At 42.2% G+C, this 15,201-nt stretch overlaps 1 protein-coding gene across 2 annotated transcripts; it reads left to right on the forward strand.

The window, feature by feature from the left end:
• The first annotated feature begins 1,199 nt into the window (after positions 1-1,199).
• LOC109908561 (synaptophysin) lies at positions 1,200-14,771 on the forward strand. 2 transcript variants are annotated; one of them, XM_031794442.1, is made up of 8 exons: positions 1,290-1,344; positions 2,930-2,995; positions 4,109-4,166; positions 8,209-8,333; positions 8,579-8,777; positions 11,619-11,810; positions 11,936-12,268; positions 12,444-14,771. In XM_031794442.1, exons 4-7 carry the CDS (start codon positions 8,254-8,256, stop codon positions 12,236-12,238), a joined length of 774 nt encoding a protein of 257 aa, XP_031650302.1. In that variant the 5' UTR covers positions 1,290-1,344; positions 2,930-2,995; positions 4,109-4,166; positions 8,209-8,253; the 3' UTR covers positions 12,239-12,268; positions 12,444-14,771. The 2 variants fall into 2 exon arrangements, with proteins under 2 accessions (XP_020362815.1, XP_031650302.1); XM_020507226.2 differs by lacking the exon at positions 4,109-4,166 and having other exon boundaries at positions 1,200-1,344.
• Positions 14,772-15,201: the final 430 nt, after the last annotated feature.

Below are 15,201 nucleotides of genomic sequence, written 5' to 3' on the forward strand. Positions count from 1 at the left end.
GGAGCACTGAGAGAGAATGGCCCGGCAGGTTCTGGAATCTCCATCATAGCGCTCCATGGGAGGTAAGTGGGGTTCCCGGGAAACCGGGGTGATGGCGCTGCTACCAGCCGGGTTACTGAGGGTCTGGGAGGTTACCGTCATGGTAGACTGCCTAGTAGGCCACCCACGGATTTGCTCCTGCAATGCGTCCAAAGCTAGGTTGTGACTTTCGGCCACGGCCTAGAACCCTTCCATCAGATGGCGAAGCAACTCCTCGTGCCTTCCAATGGTGGCTCCTTGGGAGGAGATGGCGTTGCGGAGCTGGTAAAAGTCTGCTGGGTCAATCATGGCCAGTTCGTACTATAGCGTTTCAGGTAAGATCCAAGTGCAGACTGTGTTGAAGTAACAATGTTTATTACAGCAACAGAGGCAGCCAAACAACAGGTCAAGGCAGGCAGGCGTCGATAATCCAGAGTTGTGGGGCAAAGGTACAGGAAGGGAGGCAGGCTCAGGTCAGGCAGAGGTTGGTAATCCAGAGTAGGGACAACAGTACAGGACGGCGGGAAAAAGAGACTGGGGAAAAGCCCAAGCTGAGAAAACGCTGGTTGACTTGACAAACAAGACAAACTGGCAACGGACAAACAGAGAACACAGGTATAAATACACAGGGGATAATTGGGAAGATGGGTGACACCTGGAGGGGGTGGAGACAATCACAAGGACAGATGAAACAGATCAGGGCGTGACAGCCAGAGGATATACTGTGCCTATTGTACTTGGGGCTGGGAGTGTACCTCATGTTGGGTTTTATGTCTGCTTTGCCACTAAAATCATGACTAACACTGCCAACTAAAATATTGTGTTATTGTTGTTATTTTATGCTGATTAATAATAATAATTAACCCCAAAAGGTTATTTGTGGAACCATTAATGGAGGTTCTTTGAAGAACTTATAGTGGTTCCCCCACCATTTCAATTTGAATAACCCCTACAGAATCCTCCAGAAACCTTCAACCTGAAGCTCAATATCATGTAGAAATGCAAAACCTGCCTAGTGCCGACCTCCCAAAAAACCATACATTGGTGTCGTCTCTGTTATCCCTTGTGGCAATCGCTGTAGTCTACTAGAATAAAGCAGCCATTTGATTGGCCAAGCTGTCGAAATCGTCATTACTGTATGTCCAATGATTTATCTAACGTCTCTACGCTCCAGATGCCCTAGACGAGCTCGTGACGTAATACAGCTATTCCCATCTCTTTATCATCGTCCCCCCGTGGGCTGTTCCGGATGTAACGCCTCCCTCCAGCCTACCGGCTGATCCTCTTATCGACAAGCAGGCGGCCAAGATGGATGTTGTGAACCAGGTAGGGCTCTGGGATGAAAATCACCAATACCAATGTTTTCATTTGATTTAGTTATCTGAAAAGCCATAATTTGGCATGCCTGCAGAATGCGCACTTTGACGCGGTAGAGTTTTAGGGAAAAAAATAATAGGACATCATTTTGGTAGGGGCCGCTGTAATTGTAAATCCGCGGACCGTTAGTTTGAAATACAGTGCTTTCAGTGGTCGACTCATGTGAACGAAAAGCGAGCACTGAGCTCAAAACACCGCAATACAGGCATGATAGATTGCATGTGATTTAACTAATTTTACACCAGTAATTGACTGGCGCAGTGGAACGTTTGGCTAATAAATAGACCATAGTCCAAAAATCCAAATAATTGATCAAGACACCCTACGCAACATAATTTCAACAGCATTTCAAATAACTCAGACAATTAGGCTTAACACATCCAGGGTATTAGTTGAGGTGAAAGCTATATGAAGATATATTCCGTTTGAATTGTGGACACAGAAATGGATTGTTTAGTTGGAAAGACTATTTATATTCTTGAATAACTGCTATTGAACTAATAGAATCGTCTATTTAGAGGGGATTATTTAACATGTTTATGTAGCCTATGTGGTGTGTGCAGAGTATATACCCGACTAGAGGGTGAAGTATAGCCTATTAAATGTGGAATGAGGATATTGTTGTTGTTTTTACAAAAAAATGCAACAAAACAAGAGATGATGCTAAACAAATGTCTAACTCGTGAAAGAAAAAAGAAAGACAGGCTGATCTTGCATCAAAAAGAAGAAGCAGAGAGTACAAATCAAGAGGAAAAGCGACAGACCCTATTTAATCTATATCGCAATATCAGACGACGTCCGTCTCTTAGTCCTGTAGCGAGTTATATTATAGGCCTATCAATTTACGAGGGGCGACAGACCGACTGGGAGTTAAAAGTAAGACATTGCGAGGTGAATCGATAGGCTAAAGACAGAATCGATAGGCTACAGGACACAGTTTATTTGGGGATGATCACAGACAGATGCGACTGATGTGTTGCTTTCAACCGCACATAACAAGGCTTTACAAATTATAGCCTAAACTATAGGGCTAGCTATATCTACTATAGGGCCAACTACTATCGAGGTGACTCGAGATTTTCTTTCTGTATACATTTCTAGAGTGCTTGCTGTCTGTCGAGCTTTGGCGACAGCAAAAACAGTGGGATAAGCAGCTTTGTCTAATTCTATGCTGGCAAGTATCTCTCTCTCAGTTCCCTCCCTCTCTCTCTGTCTCTCTCTGTCTCTCTCGCTCTCGTCTCCACTAAACGATGTCAGTGCTTTGTCACACGGCCTGTCGCGCCCCAAGTCAAATAGTCCAATTACCGTACTAGCGAACAAATGGCAGCATGAAAAAATTGATCTTATCATCGCCTTCTCCACCGCTCCTGAAAGATACATTTAAATTAACTGACAGGTGCAAACTGTGGAGTAACGACCGATAGGCTATGCTGACAATGCATATAGGCCTACACAGAACATCCTACAAACGTTCAAAAGATAATTCGCGACAAATTCATAAAGCAATGTTAATTGTTGATTTCTGTGTTGACAGTTGGTGGCCACCGGGCAGTTCACCATAATCAAACAGCCTTTGGGATTTATGAAAATCCTACAATGGGTAAGTTACTGTTTTCATACAATGTTTCATTATTTGGCTTGTGACTGAGTGTATGAGAGGCCATGGTGAGTGCGCGCCCGTATCCTTTCCGCGCGCATGAGTGGGTGTGGAAGACTATAGAATGTACTGGTATTGTATATTGCATGCGTAAAATCTAGATTACAGATGAGTGTGATGATATTAACCAATACACTTAAAAGCTATAAATGATAGGCCCATATATTATGCTATGGTTGGCCCTGTTTTGAGAATAGATTATGAATTTAAAGTGATGTTGGGCCCTTGTACTGTGTCAGAACATGTCCTTCTGTCACACAGAGGTCACAAAGCTAGGTGAAGCTTTGTGCTCGTGACGACAAACAGGCAGCGCAAGGTGGCTGACACTACCCATTCTCCCACTCGCTGCTTCCTCTCGGTTCCCACTGGCAGGCAGGGCTCATGAAAACTCGACGTTGTTTCAGTGATACAATGTTATTGTAAATCGATCATGGTAATTGTGATAAATCTCTGTTCAAACTATCCAGGTATTTATGTGTCCTCTCCTGTGAAGTTTGTTGTAGGCCTACCTGATCCACCAGATAATTAACTCACGTCACTTTAGCCTTTCGCTCTGTAATCTAATCTGGAGTATTTTGTGACCACCTCAAGCATTTGGGTGTAGTTACTTCTTTATGTGTTGTGTAGTTGCGCCCTCCTAGGGCTAAACATTTTCGCTATAATTTAATGTTTTAGAAGTGGCACATAATGATTTAATAGGCCTACACTGAATTTAAACCTTGGTAGTAGTAGTAATGGCCATTGACGTTGCTGCAGCGTCACCTGAAAAAGGCGCTGTCCACTTTCAGGGGTTCTGAAACGTTAAAATCGCGGGGTTCCAATTGATCGCTGTCCATGGTGCTGAATCGGAATCTCCGCTATTTGCTTGTTTGTTTACCTTTACAATTCTTCATGTCGCCTCAATGCTCTATTTGTTGTATTGTGCCGTAGCATGACAATCGTTGATTGGCAATTCATGATGAATCTGTGATAAAGCATTCCACACATTCATGTCACAAAATGTACTTCATACATCCACATCATGGTTTCTGCATGCTTTATGTTCTCTTTATTCAGTAACACTCGAGGAACAGTGTGACCCCTCTTCCAACGTGTTTTGTGCCTGGGGCTAGAGGTAATTCTTCTATGTAGATAGGCTCTCTCAATTGTACAAAGAGGAGTCTGGCTGCATTTACACAGTCAGCTCAATTCTGATATGTGTTTCACTAAATAGTATTTGACCAATCAGATCAGCTCTGAAAAAGATCTGATGTGAAATACCAATTAGTTGCAAAAATATCAGGATTCAGCTACCTGTGTAAATGTAGCCTCTGACTCACTGAGTCCAGCATGATCATGTTAAGCAGAAATTATGAGCTGTAATAATTTGGACAAAATATGAATGTACTGTGTACTACGTATGTAACTTGTAATTAGGAACACCTCTCAGCCACATCATTACCACTTCTTTCTCATCTATTTGTCATCACACATTTGTGATAGCATCAAAACTAGCACACACATGCCCACACACACACACACACACACACACACACACACACACACACACACAGTCACAGTCATTACTCACCACTGACTCACCACTCTCACTCAACAGAACAAATCAATGTACAGTATGTGCTCATTGAGGAAGTTAAAGTAATGAAATCTCTTCCTCCCATGTTCCATTTGGACTCACTTTGCTAGAATGCCATGATGATTGGCTGATTGAAAGAATAGGATTCATTTATGAGAAGACACATAGACCTACATACAAAAATCAACATCAGGATTTAAATAAAAGATCCCCAAACAAATGTTCTACTCTAAATCACAGCAGGTAAGAGTAACACAGGGTAGCAGAGACTGAGAGGACAGTTCTGACAGCATGACCTTGTCTGTAGTCCTTCCCCGGAGCACTGCTAGTGCTTGAACATCACATCGTTACTTCTCTGGGTCACATGGTTAACAAACCTCCATGCCTGAAGCAGCACACAGGGAGGAGGCCAGAGCTCAGGAATCATAAGTTATAAAGGCCTGCATCTGCATGTTTCTACATCTGGGTCGAGGTGAGCCTAAAGGAGTTAATCCCCTGGCCTAAACAGATCCATATGTAACTCTAAATCAGCATTTAGCATTTATACATTCACATATCAATACTCATCTTTTACTCCATTTACACATCCCTACTGACTTCTCATTCAGCATTCCTGATCTCCAATATACACATATGTTTTCCTGTCAACATGTGTATGTAGTGTACACACAGAAGGGACGCTGACACAGACATTTTGGCTAACTATATTTGTTGCGATGTTTCAGAATGCAAGCCTTCTATGTTTTGGTTAACTACTGTGTCTACCATAACAACATCCTGCCCCGGTTATGCTTGGGAACTAGGTTATTTTTGTCTTACCTTGGGATTTACAGTTAAATGCTCTGTTACAGTTTACATATTTGCTTTACTGATTCACTCAGTGCACTGTTGTGCTGTAAGAACAGTTTTCATACTGTGTGGTCAATACAGTAGAGATCTGTGATAATCTGGCCCAGTGTTCTATAAGTGGTTCCTGGTGTTGTTGATCATCAAAGCTGCTGATTGTAGGATATGGTAAGGAGTTTACATGTTAAACCTTTGCAAACTCATTGCCAGGGCTCTCTGCCCACTCGTCTGCCCCTGGCTTAGAGGAGATGTGATTGGTTGAAGCTGTCACACTTTGGATTCCTGCCAAACTCAGAGACAGAAAGATGCTGGTGAGCATACATACAGTATTTACATTGTGATGGCTAGACTTGTGGTCCGACAACATCCATTTATGCTTGTGTATCAATCAATGTATAGCCAGACTTGGCTATAAAATCGGTGATAAGCAGGTATTTATAAATGCAGCTGCTTCTAACTCAGAGAGTGTGTGTGAGTGTGTGTATTTGTGCCTGCTTGAACAGGGGTAGTGTGACAGTGGATTTATGTGAGAGACTGCAACACTTACCATGTTAGTGGGAACATAGAAATAGAATGAACAGAACGGGCGTCCCCATTCAAGTCAATGATGGCATAATGGGTGGACTGGCGTCCTTTGCGAGTGTACCCATAGGATCAAAGCAGGAAGTAAGTGTACCCATCAATATGTGCTGTGATTTGTTGATTGAACTCAACTCACATGACAATTTTTTTTATTCCATTGCATGTGCCACATCAGTTAACATCCTTTAAAAACATTACCATGGATATTATTGCATCACAATACCAGGCAGCCATTGCGAGTATACCCATGAGTTTATAAGTCAAATTGGCAGGGTTAGAAGTTCCAAGCCCGTTTTATTCATTCTATTTCTATGAGTGGGAACCCCCACCCACCCCCCTCTATGCTCATTGTATGTTGCCAATAGCATTACTATAGTATCTGACAATGTGTGTGAAGCCATGTATTTTCTTAACTAGCCAGCCTGTCTCCATTTGTCTTTCTTCAACATATTCCCATTCATTCCTTTGCCCTTACTCCAACCTTCCTTTTTTACCGCAACCTCTTGTTAGGGAGACCATGGTCATATACCTCAACCTCTTGTTAGGGAGACCATAGTCATATACCTCAACCTCTTGTTAGGGAGACCATAGTCATATACCTCAACCTCTTGTTAGAGAGACCACAGTCATATACCTCAAACTCTTGTTAGGGAGACCATAGTCATATACCTCAAACTCTTGCACTAAGAGCGTGTTAATGAATGTTGCAAATCAGTGAAAACAGACACAGCATCTTTATGAACCAGGAAAAGGATTATACTTTATGTTACTGTGCATGTCAGACTACCTAAGTGAGAGCTAAAATCTTACAAGAGGATAATTTGGCATACGTTGTGGACTATCCACGTTGGAGGGTGTGGGAGAGTTAACTAGCCTGGTGCCAGATCTGTATGTTCTTCAACTCATCTGACTATGATAACGACCGAACACGGCAAAGAGTATTTAGCTAAAGCACAAACAGATATGATTCTTCCATGTCAGAGATGATTCCATGTTCTGTTTTGTTGTCCTCCTCCTTCCATCTTTCATGCATACTTATATCCAATCTGTTGAGCTTTTCATTATCACCCTCCCCCCTCACATTCCTCCCCAATCATTATTAAAACCTGTTAATAAGGAGATGGGGTGGAGGTGGGCTGTGTTGGCACGCTAAAGAGTAATGAGACAAGGGAATAAGTTACGTGTTTGTGTATGTGTGTTTCCGCGAGTGTGTGTGTGTGTGTCAGTGTGAGTGTACCGTTGCGTGAGCGTGCATGTGTGTGTGTGTGTGTGTGTGCATGTGTCCGTGCATGAGGGTGTGTGTACAATAGCACTGTGCAGCATCCTTTAGTGACAGATGGTGGAGGACCTCAGTCAGATTAATAGACAGATTTTCCATCCAATGGGATCTGGCCTGCAGGGAAGGGAGGGTGTGGTAAAAATAGGCTGACTGTATAACCTCCTATGTCAGTGTGTGCGAATGTGTGTATCTGCATGCTTGTGTGTACGACAGTAGGTTAGCGTTCAGGTACACAAGCGCTGGTTTACATTACTGTACACCCCCCTGTAGAACTGTAGTACTGTAGCCTGGGCCGTAGAGAATAACTTATTTAGTAAAACAGATATATCAACCAAACATGTTATTTTACATTTCTTGTATTTTCTTTATACAAAAGCGCACAACTTTAGGTGTCGGAGTAACCATGGCAACAGGTGTAGCGCTGTAACCTGGCAATATAGCTGCATTGATTTGCAGTTTGTGTGGCTTTGTCAGCAGCCTGCAGTGGTTGGAGGAACATTGGAGTGCAGGAGACACAGCAGATGGTGAAACCAGTGTCAGGTCTTTCAGCAACAGTGTACCTTTATTGGGGTTTTCCATTATACTGCATGGGCTTTCCTTTGGTTCACATCAACACCTATTTCAGACCAAACTAGAGTTATGCCAATTCCTCGACAGAGCACCATCTTTGTGAAGAAATCATCCCAAAATAAGGGCCATTTAATATATGTATTATGCTTCTCCCTACATGTCTCTCTGTCTGGGTCATATTCTTTCCCCATTCCTTTGATCTCACTACTCTATTTTCCCTCCCCTTCCCTTTCACTTCCCTTTTACTTCCACTTGCTGTCTATAATTCTCCTCCTCTTCTCATCCTCCCTCTGTGTCTTTCAGATCTTTGCCATCTTTGCTTTCTCGACATGCGGCAGCTACTCTGGCATGTTCAAGATGAGTGTGGAGTGTAAAAACCGGTCAGAGAGTGACCTGAGCATTGAGGTGGAGTTTGAGTATCCATTCAGGTCAGTATGCCTATTCAGTCACACGTAACCCCGTGAACCCGCACAAATATGGTCCGTCTGTAATTTCTACAGTACCACTGGGCTGCAAATGTCAGTGGTGGAACATTCATCTGTAAACTATATTAACCCCGTTAGACGTCTCTCTCTCTCTCTCCCCCCTCCTCTCTCTGTCTCTCTCTCTCTCCTTCTCCCCTTTTCTCACTGTCTCCCATCTTCTGTCTTTCTCTGTCGCTTGTCCTTCCCAGGCTACATCAGGTGTACTTCGATGCCCCAACCTGTAAAGGGGGAAACCCTGAGCGTCTGTTCCTGATCGGAGACTACTCCTCCTCAGCTGGGTTCTTTGTCACCGTCGGTGTCTTCTCCTTCCTCTACTCCATGGCAGCCCTTTCTGTGTATGTTTTCATTCTGGAGAAATACCGTGAAGGCTGCAAGGGAGCCCAGATTGTGAGTTTGTCTTTCTCAATTCTTGTTTCTAGTAGGCCTACACTATTCCATAGCACATTCCACTACCTCTGCTACTATTACTAATATCATAGTAATGATGATGATGAGCATGAGATTGATTATGTTTCAGATGAGGACTTTCTAGCTTGATCATGATGATGTTTCTGATAAGAACTTTGAAATTGATTATGATGATGAGCATGTCCAGTGCCTTCGGAAAGTATTAAGACCCCTTGACTTTTTCTACATTTTGTTATGTTACAGCCTTGTTCTAAAATTGATATAAAAATGTAAAAAACTCAGCAATCTACACATAATACCCCATAATGATAAAGCAAAAACAGGTTTAGACATTTTTGAAAATGTATTACAAATAAAAAACAAAAATACCTTATTTACATAATGTAAGTATTCAGACCCTTGGCTAAGAGACTGGAAATTGAGCTCAGGTGCACCCTGTTTCCATTGATCATCCTTGAGATGTTTCTACAACTTGATTGGAGTCCACCTGTGGTAAATTCAATTGATTGGACATGATTTGGAAATGCACACACCTGTCTATATAAAGGTCCCACAGTTGACAAAAGGCATGTCAGAGAAAAAGCAAGCCATGAGGTTGAAGGAATTGTCCGTAGAGCTCGAAGAAAGGATTGTGTCAAGGCACAGATCTGGGGAAAGGTACCAAAACATTTCTGCAGCATTGAATTTCCCCAAGAACACAGTGGCCTCCATCATTCTTAAATGGAAGAAGTTTGGAACCACCAAGTCAAATTGGGTGAGAAGGGCCTTGGTCAGGGAGGTGACCAAGAACCCGATGGTCACTCTGAAATAGCTCCAGAGTTCCTCTGTGAAGATGGGAGAACCTTCCAGGAGGACATTCATCTCTGCAGCACTCCCCCAATGAGACCTTTATGGTAGAGTGGCCAGACGGAAGCCACTCCTCAGTAAAAGGCACATGACATCCCGCTTGGAGCCAAAAGGCACCTAAATACTCTCAGACCATGAGAAACAATATTCTGTGGTCTGATGAAACCAAGATTTAACTCTTTGGCCTGAATGCCAAGTCAGGAGAAAACCTGGCATAATCCCTATGGTGAAGCATGGTGCTGGCAGCATCATGCTGTGGGGATATTTTTCAGCGGCAGGGACACTAGTCAGGATCGAGGCAAAGATGAACGAAGCAAAGTACAGAAAGATCCTTGATGAAAACCTGCTCCAGAGCGCTCAGGACCTTAGACTGGGGGCAAAGATTCACCTTCCAACAGGACAATGACCCTAAGCACACAGCCAAGACAACACAGGATTGGCTTCAGGACAAGTCTCTGAAGGACTTTGAGTGACCTAGCCAGAGCCCGGACTTGAACCCGATCGACGATCTCTGGAGAGAACTGAAAATAGTTGTGAAGCAACGCTCTCCATCCAACCTGACAGAGCTTGAGAGGATCTGCAGAGAAGAATGGAAGAAACTCCTCAAATACAGGTGTGCCAAGCTTGTAGCGTCATACCCAAGAAGACTTGGGGCTGCAATCGCTGCCAAAGGTGATTCAACAAAGTACTGAATACTTTTTATTTTATTTATTTATTTATTTTACCTTTATTTAACCAGGTAGGCAAGTTGAGAACAAGTTCTCATTTACAATTGCGACCTGGCCAAGATAAAGCAAAGCAGTTCGACAGATACAACGACACAGAGTTACACATGGAGTAAAACAAACATACAGTCAATAATACAGTATAAACAAGTCTATATACAATGTGAGCAAATGAGGTGAGAAGGGAGGTAAAGGCAAAAAAGGCCATGGTGGCAAAGTAAATACAATATAGCAAGTAAAACACTGGAATGGTAGTTTTGCAATGGAAGAATGTGCAATGTAGAAATAAAAATAATGGGGTGCAAAGGAGCAAAATAAATTAATAAATTAAAATTAAATACAGTTGGGAAAGAGGTAGTTGTTTGGGCTAAATTATAGGTGGGCTATGTACAGGTGCAGTAATCTGTGAGCTGCTCTGACAGTTGGTGCTTAAAGCTAGTGAGGGAGATAAGTGTTTCCAGTTTCAGAGATTTTTGTAGTTCGTTCCAGTCATTGGCAGCAGAGAACTGGAAGGAGAGGCGGCCAAAGAAAGAATTGGTTTTGGGGGTGACTAGAGAGATATACCTGCTGGAGCGTGTGCTACAGTTGGGAGATGCTATGGTGACCAGCAAGCTGAGATAAGGGGGGACTTTACCTAGCAGGGTCTTGTAGATGACATGGAGCCAGTGGGATTGGCGACGAGTATGAAGCGAGGGCCAGCCAACGAGAGCGTACAGGTCGCAATGGTGGGTAGTATATGGGGCTTTGGTGATAAAACAGATTGGACTGTGATAGACTGCATCCAATTTGTTGAGTAGGGTATTGGAGGCTATTTTGTAAATGACATCGCCAAAGTCGAGGATTGGTAGGATGGTCAGTTTTACAAGGGTATGTTTGGCAGCATGAGTGAAGGATGCTTTGTTGCGAAATAGGAAGCCAATTCTAGATTTAACTTTGGATTGGAGATGTTTGATATGGGTTTGGAAGAAGAGTTTACAGTCTAACCAGACACCTAAGTATTTGTAGTTGTCCACGTATTCTAAGTCAGAGCCATCCAGAGTAGTGATGTTGGAATACTTCTGTAAATGTGATATTTTTTATTTGTTTATAAATTAGCAAAAATGTCTAAAAACCTGTTTAAAAAGAAAACGATTTAATACATTTTAGAATAAGGCTGTAACCTAACAAAATGTGGTTAAAAGTCAAGGGGTTTGAATAATTTACAAAGGTACTGTAATTTGCTAATGCTTTGTAATGTGATTATCCTCAGGACTTTGTTGTGACCTGTGTGTTCACCTTCTTCTGGCTGGTGGCTTCTTCTGCCTGGGCTAAGGGTCTGTCGGATGTGAAGGCATCCACCGACCCAGACAAGGTTCTCTTACTGATCGAGGCCTGCGACGAACCGGAGAACCGCTGCCGTGAAGTCCATGACCCTGTCGTCTCTGGTCTCAACACATCTGTGGTACGGAATTCAATTGTAACGTTGTGATTTGTAAAAGGGCATGGACTACTGAGGAAAATCCTGTACTACAAGATATGGACCCCCTTCTTTTTCTTTTTTGTCCTTTTCTTCCATTCACCCCCTAGGCATTTGGCTTCCTGAACCTGATCCTGTGGGGAGGGAACCTGTGGTTCGTGTTCAAGGAGACTGGCTGGCTGGCAGCTTTTGGAGGCACATATGCACCTTCCCAGGAGAAAGCGCCTGCCCCAGAGTCCTTCGGCCAGGACGGCTATGGGCAGGAGGGCTATGCACAGCAGGGGGATGCCTATACCGGCACCCAGGGAGGCTACCAGCCCGACTATGGCCAGGGCGGCTACACTGAAGGAGGTGGAGACTATCAGCAGGGGGGATACGAACAGCAGCCCACCCCCTACGCCAATCAGATGTGAGCTGGTCCACCCTATGGCAGCTGGAAGCTGGTGAGTGTCAGTGCATATGATGGAGCAATCCTGAGAATACTGATAAATGACTGTGAGAAATACTGCATTACTCTTCCAAAGGGAAATACAGACTGTGGCTTTATGACATCTTCATAATCTTTAGGTATGCATTAGTTGTAATATTTCTCTCTCTCTCTTTCCCCCCCACCCCCAGGGGCCACCATGTGATTTAGGAGTGTGGTGCCTGACCACCACCCACAATTCCACACTCCTCTGTTTGTCTGTTTGTGCATTTGTGAGTTGACAAGAGGAGGGAGGCAGGCAGCGAGGGATGGAGGAAGGTGGGCTCTTGGAAGGGGAAGTTATCAACACCGTGTCCCTTGGGAGAGGGTTATTTTGTTGAGGGGGAAATGGGTCCTTACTGTAACATGCTGTTTATTCTCGTGATGTATTTAACTGTGGAAGACAACAGGGGATTTATTGACAGTTTGATCGCACAAGGACAAACTGGAATACAAAACCAAAATATCAACATCAATCTTTTAAAGGAATAACACTTAAATGAAGGACAATAATGGTAGTAATATTTAACGTGGGAGAATGTATTTGTCTGTGCTATGTAAATATCAACATATTCATATAGAAATATATGTACACAGTTGAATAATTGTGCACTCCATATTAGTTGTTATACAACAAATGTAGAGAACAGAGTTATTCAGTTGTATTTACTTCAGTTCTGTTTAGGAACTCACATAGTTCAACCCTCGTTGTTTTTAATATTTATGTTTTGTGTTTATTTTATTTCTCCATGTGTGTTTCTCTACATTTTCAGTTTATTCAGTTTCAGAATAGTTATTTTCTCATTGTGCTTTTTTATTTGTTCAACATTACTGAATGAGTTTAACGGGATAGAGTAGAGAAGATGTGATGGAGAGATGTGATGGGTGATGGATGAAGAGAAAAAAAGAAAGCAAAAAGAATGACGAATTCAGAGAGAGAGAGAAGAATGAGAGAGGTGTTAGCAGTGATTTATGTATTCATTACAACTTGTATTCATTGTCTTTTATATTTTTCCATTGAAATATTACTCAAGGATTTAGCTATGTTTGTTGAGAAAAGCTGAAATGCAAAAAGGAGAAAATGCATCTAGGATAATGAAAAAGTAGTTAGCATGGTAAGAATTGGTATTCTGCTAATACTATGCTGTTCCTAAAAACTGCTGTACATACTATGCTATCAACACTTTTAGTTAAAGATGATTTGAGGTTGTGAAGTCAACTGATGTTAAGGGGATCATTATTTTTTTATGTAGTTTAGAACTTGGTGTCAGATAGATTGGGCCCAGAACCTTGTCATGTTTCGATCGACTATTTATCTAGTCTAGAGATGAGTCATAAGACAGAATAAGTAATAATGTTTATTCACAATTTATTTTGGTCATCTGATCAAAACGCATCCATATATTTTCATAGAACTAAATCAGTATGGCACAATGTGTCATTTTCAAGACCATATACAAGCCATAGAAAATAAGTATTTTTTTACATATTAATATAGCCAACTAAGTTGTCCTGAACTGTATCTTGTTTCCATATACATAAAATATGTGGGGGGGGGGGGTGCAAGTGGCAAACAAGTGTTACAGTAATAGTATGTTTGGCTCATCATAAGGTCACAGCACAGTGCAGCTCTGCTATATTTAACACAAAGTACAGGGACTACACATGTTGCAATGGTCACTCTTTTCAAGGTCATGTAGATTGGCTGACATGCCATACTGCCAATCCTCACTTTGGATAGAATAAAAACTGTATTGCCAAATGGAAACAGGACAGGGGTGTCTTGATCGATAGATTTTGCTTCCACAGTTATCACAAGTAAATTGTTTTTCATCCATGTTATTCCATTATGCAGTTTTGGATCCATACGTTTTTTTACCAGTCGGTGTAGAGACACCTCACTTTCTCTCCTTTCTCCTGTGTTCTCTCTCTCTCTCTTTCTCTCCCTTCTCCTGTGTTCTCTCTCTTTCCATCTCGTTCTCTCCCTTCTCCTGTGTTCTCTCTCTCTCTTTCTCTCCCTTCTCCTGTGTTCTCTCTCTTTCCATATCTTTCTCTCCCTTCTCCTGTGTTCTCTCTCTCTTTCCATATCTTTCTCTCCCTTCTCCTGTGTTCTCTCTCTTTCCATCTCTTTCTCTCCCTTCTCCTGTGTTCTCTCTCTTTCCATCTCTTTCTCTCTCTTCTCCTGTGTTCTCTCTCTCTTTCCATCTCTTTCTCTCTCTCTCTCTCTCTTGTAGCTCTTATAAATATGCTCAATGCAATATGTATAGTCTGTCGTTAGTGGTGAATGATGTGTTGTGATACTCTCTACGCCTTTGGACAGTTGTGTTTATTGTTTATGATGTATTCTTATGACTATTTATGATAATGACTATTACAATTCAGAGAAAAAAATATCCAAGATTCTCCAGAATTCTATTGTATTCTTATTTTATGGAATCCCTGTGAAACAAAATCAAATAAACTTGACATTCTGTTGAAGGTTAAATGTTTTGTCTAATTCTCTAACCTTGTAGATCATATGCATTGTTCATGCTGTACTATTTACTGATTGATGTTCAGTAGCATGGGGAGGTCCCTAGGGGGTTCAATGTCTGAGGGTATAAGGTATGCCTACTACTAGGCTATGTCATGACGTTGGCCTGATGGGGGAGGTTTATGACCCCTATAAATACCTTTCCCCTTTTTCCTCTCTCTACTCTACCAATGTGACTATTGAAAATCCCTTTGTTAACATGGAGAGACTGGTAACATCAATAGGTTGGGAAACTGAACAATATTTCGGTTATCCAACCAGTTGAATATATGCGTTGGTACTTAATGAATATGATGTCAGATCAGTTGGCATCTGAGACATTATTACTAATGACAGGATGACAAACTGCATCTTGGAAAGTCGACACATTCTAGTTA

Source organism: Oncorhynchus kisutch, linkage group LG17 (assembly GCF_002021735.2).
Source record: "Oncorhynchus kisutch isolate 150728-3 linkage group LG17, Okis_V2, whole genome shotgun sequence".
NCBI lineage: Eukaryota > Metazoa > Chordata > Actinopteri > Salmoniformes > Salmonidae > Oncorhynchus > Oncorhynchus kisutch.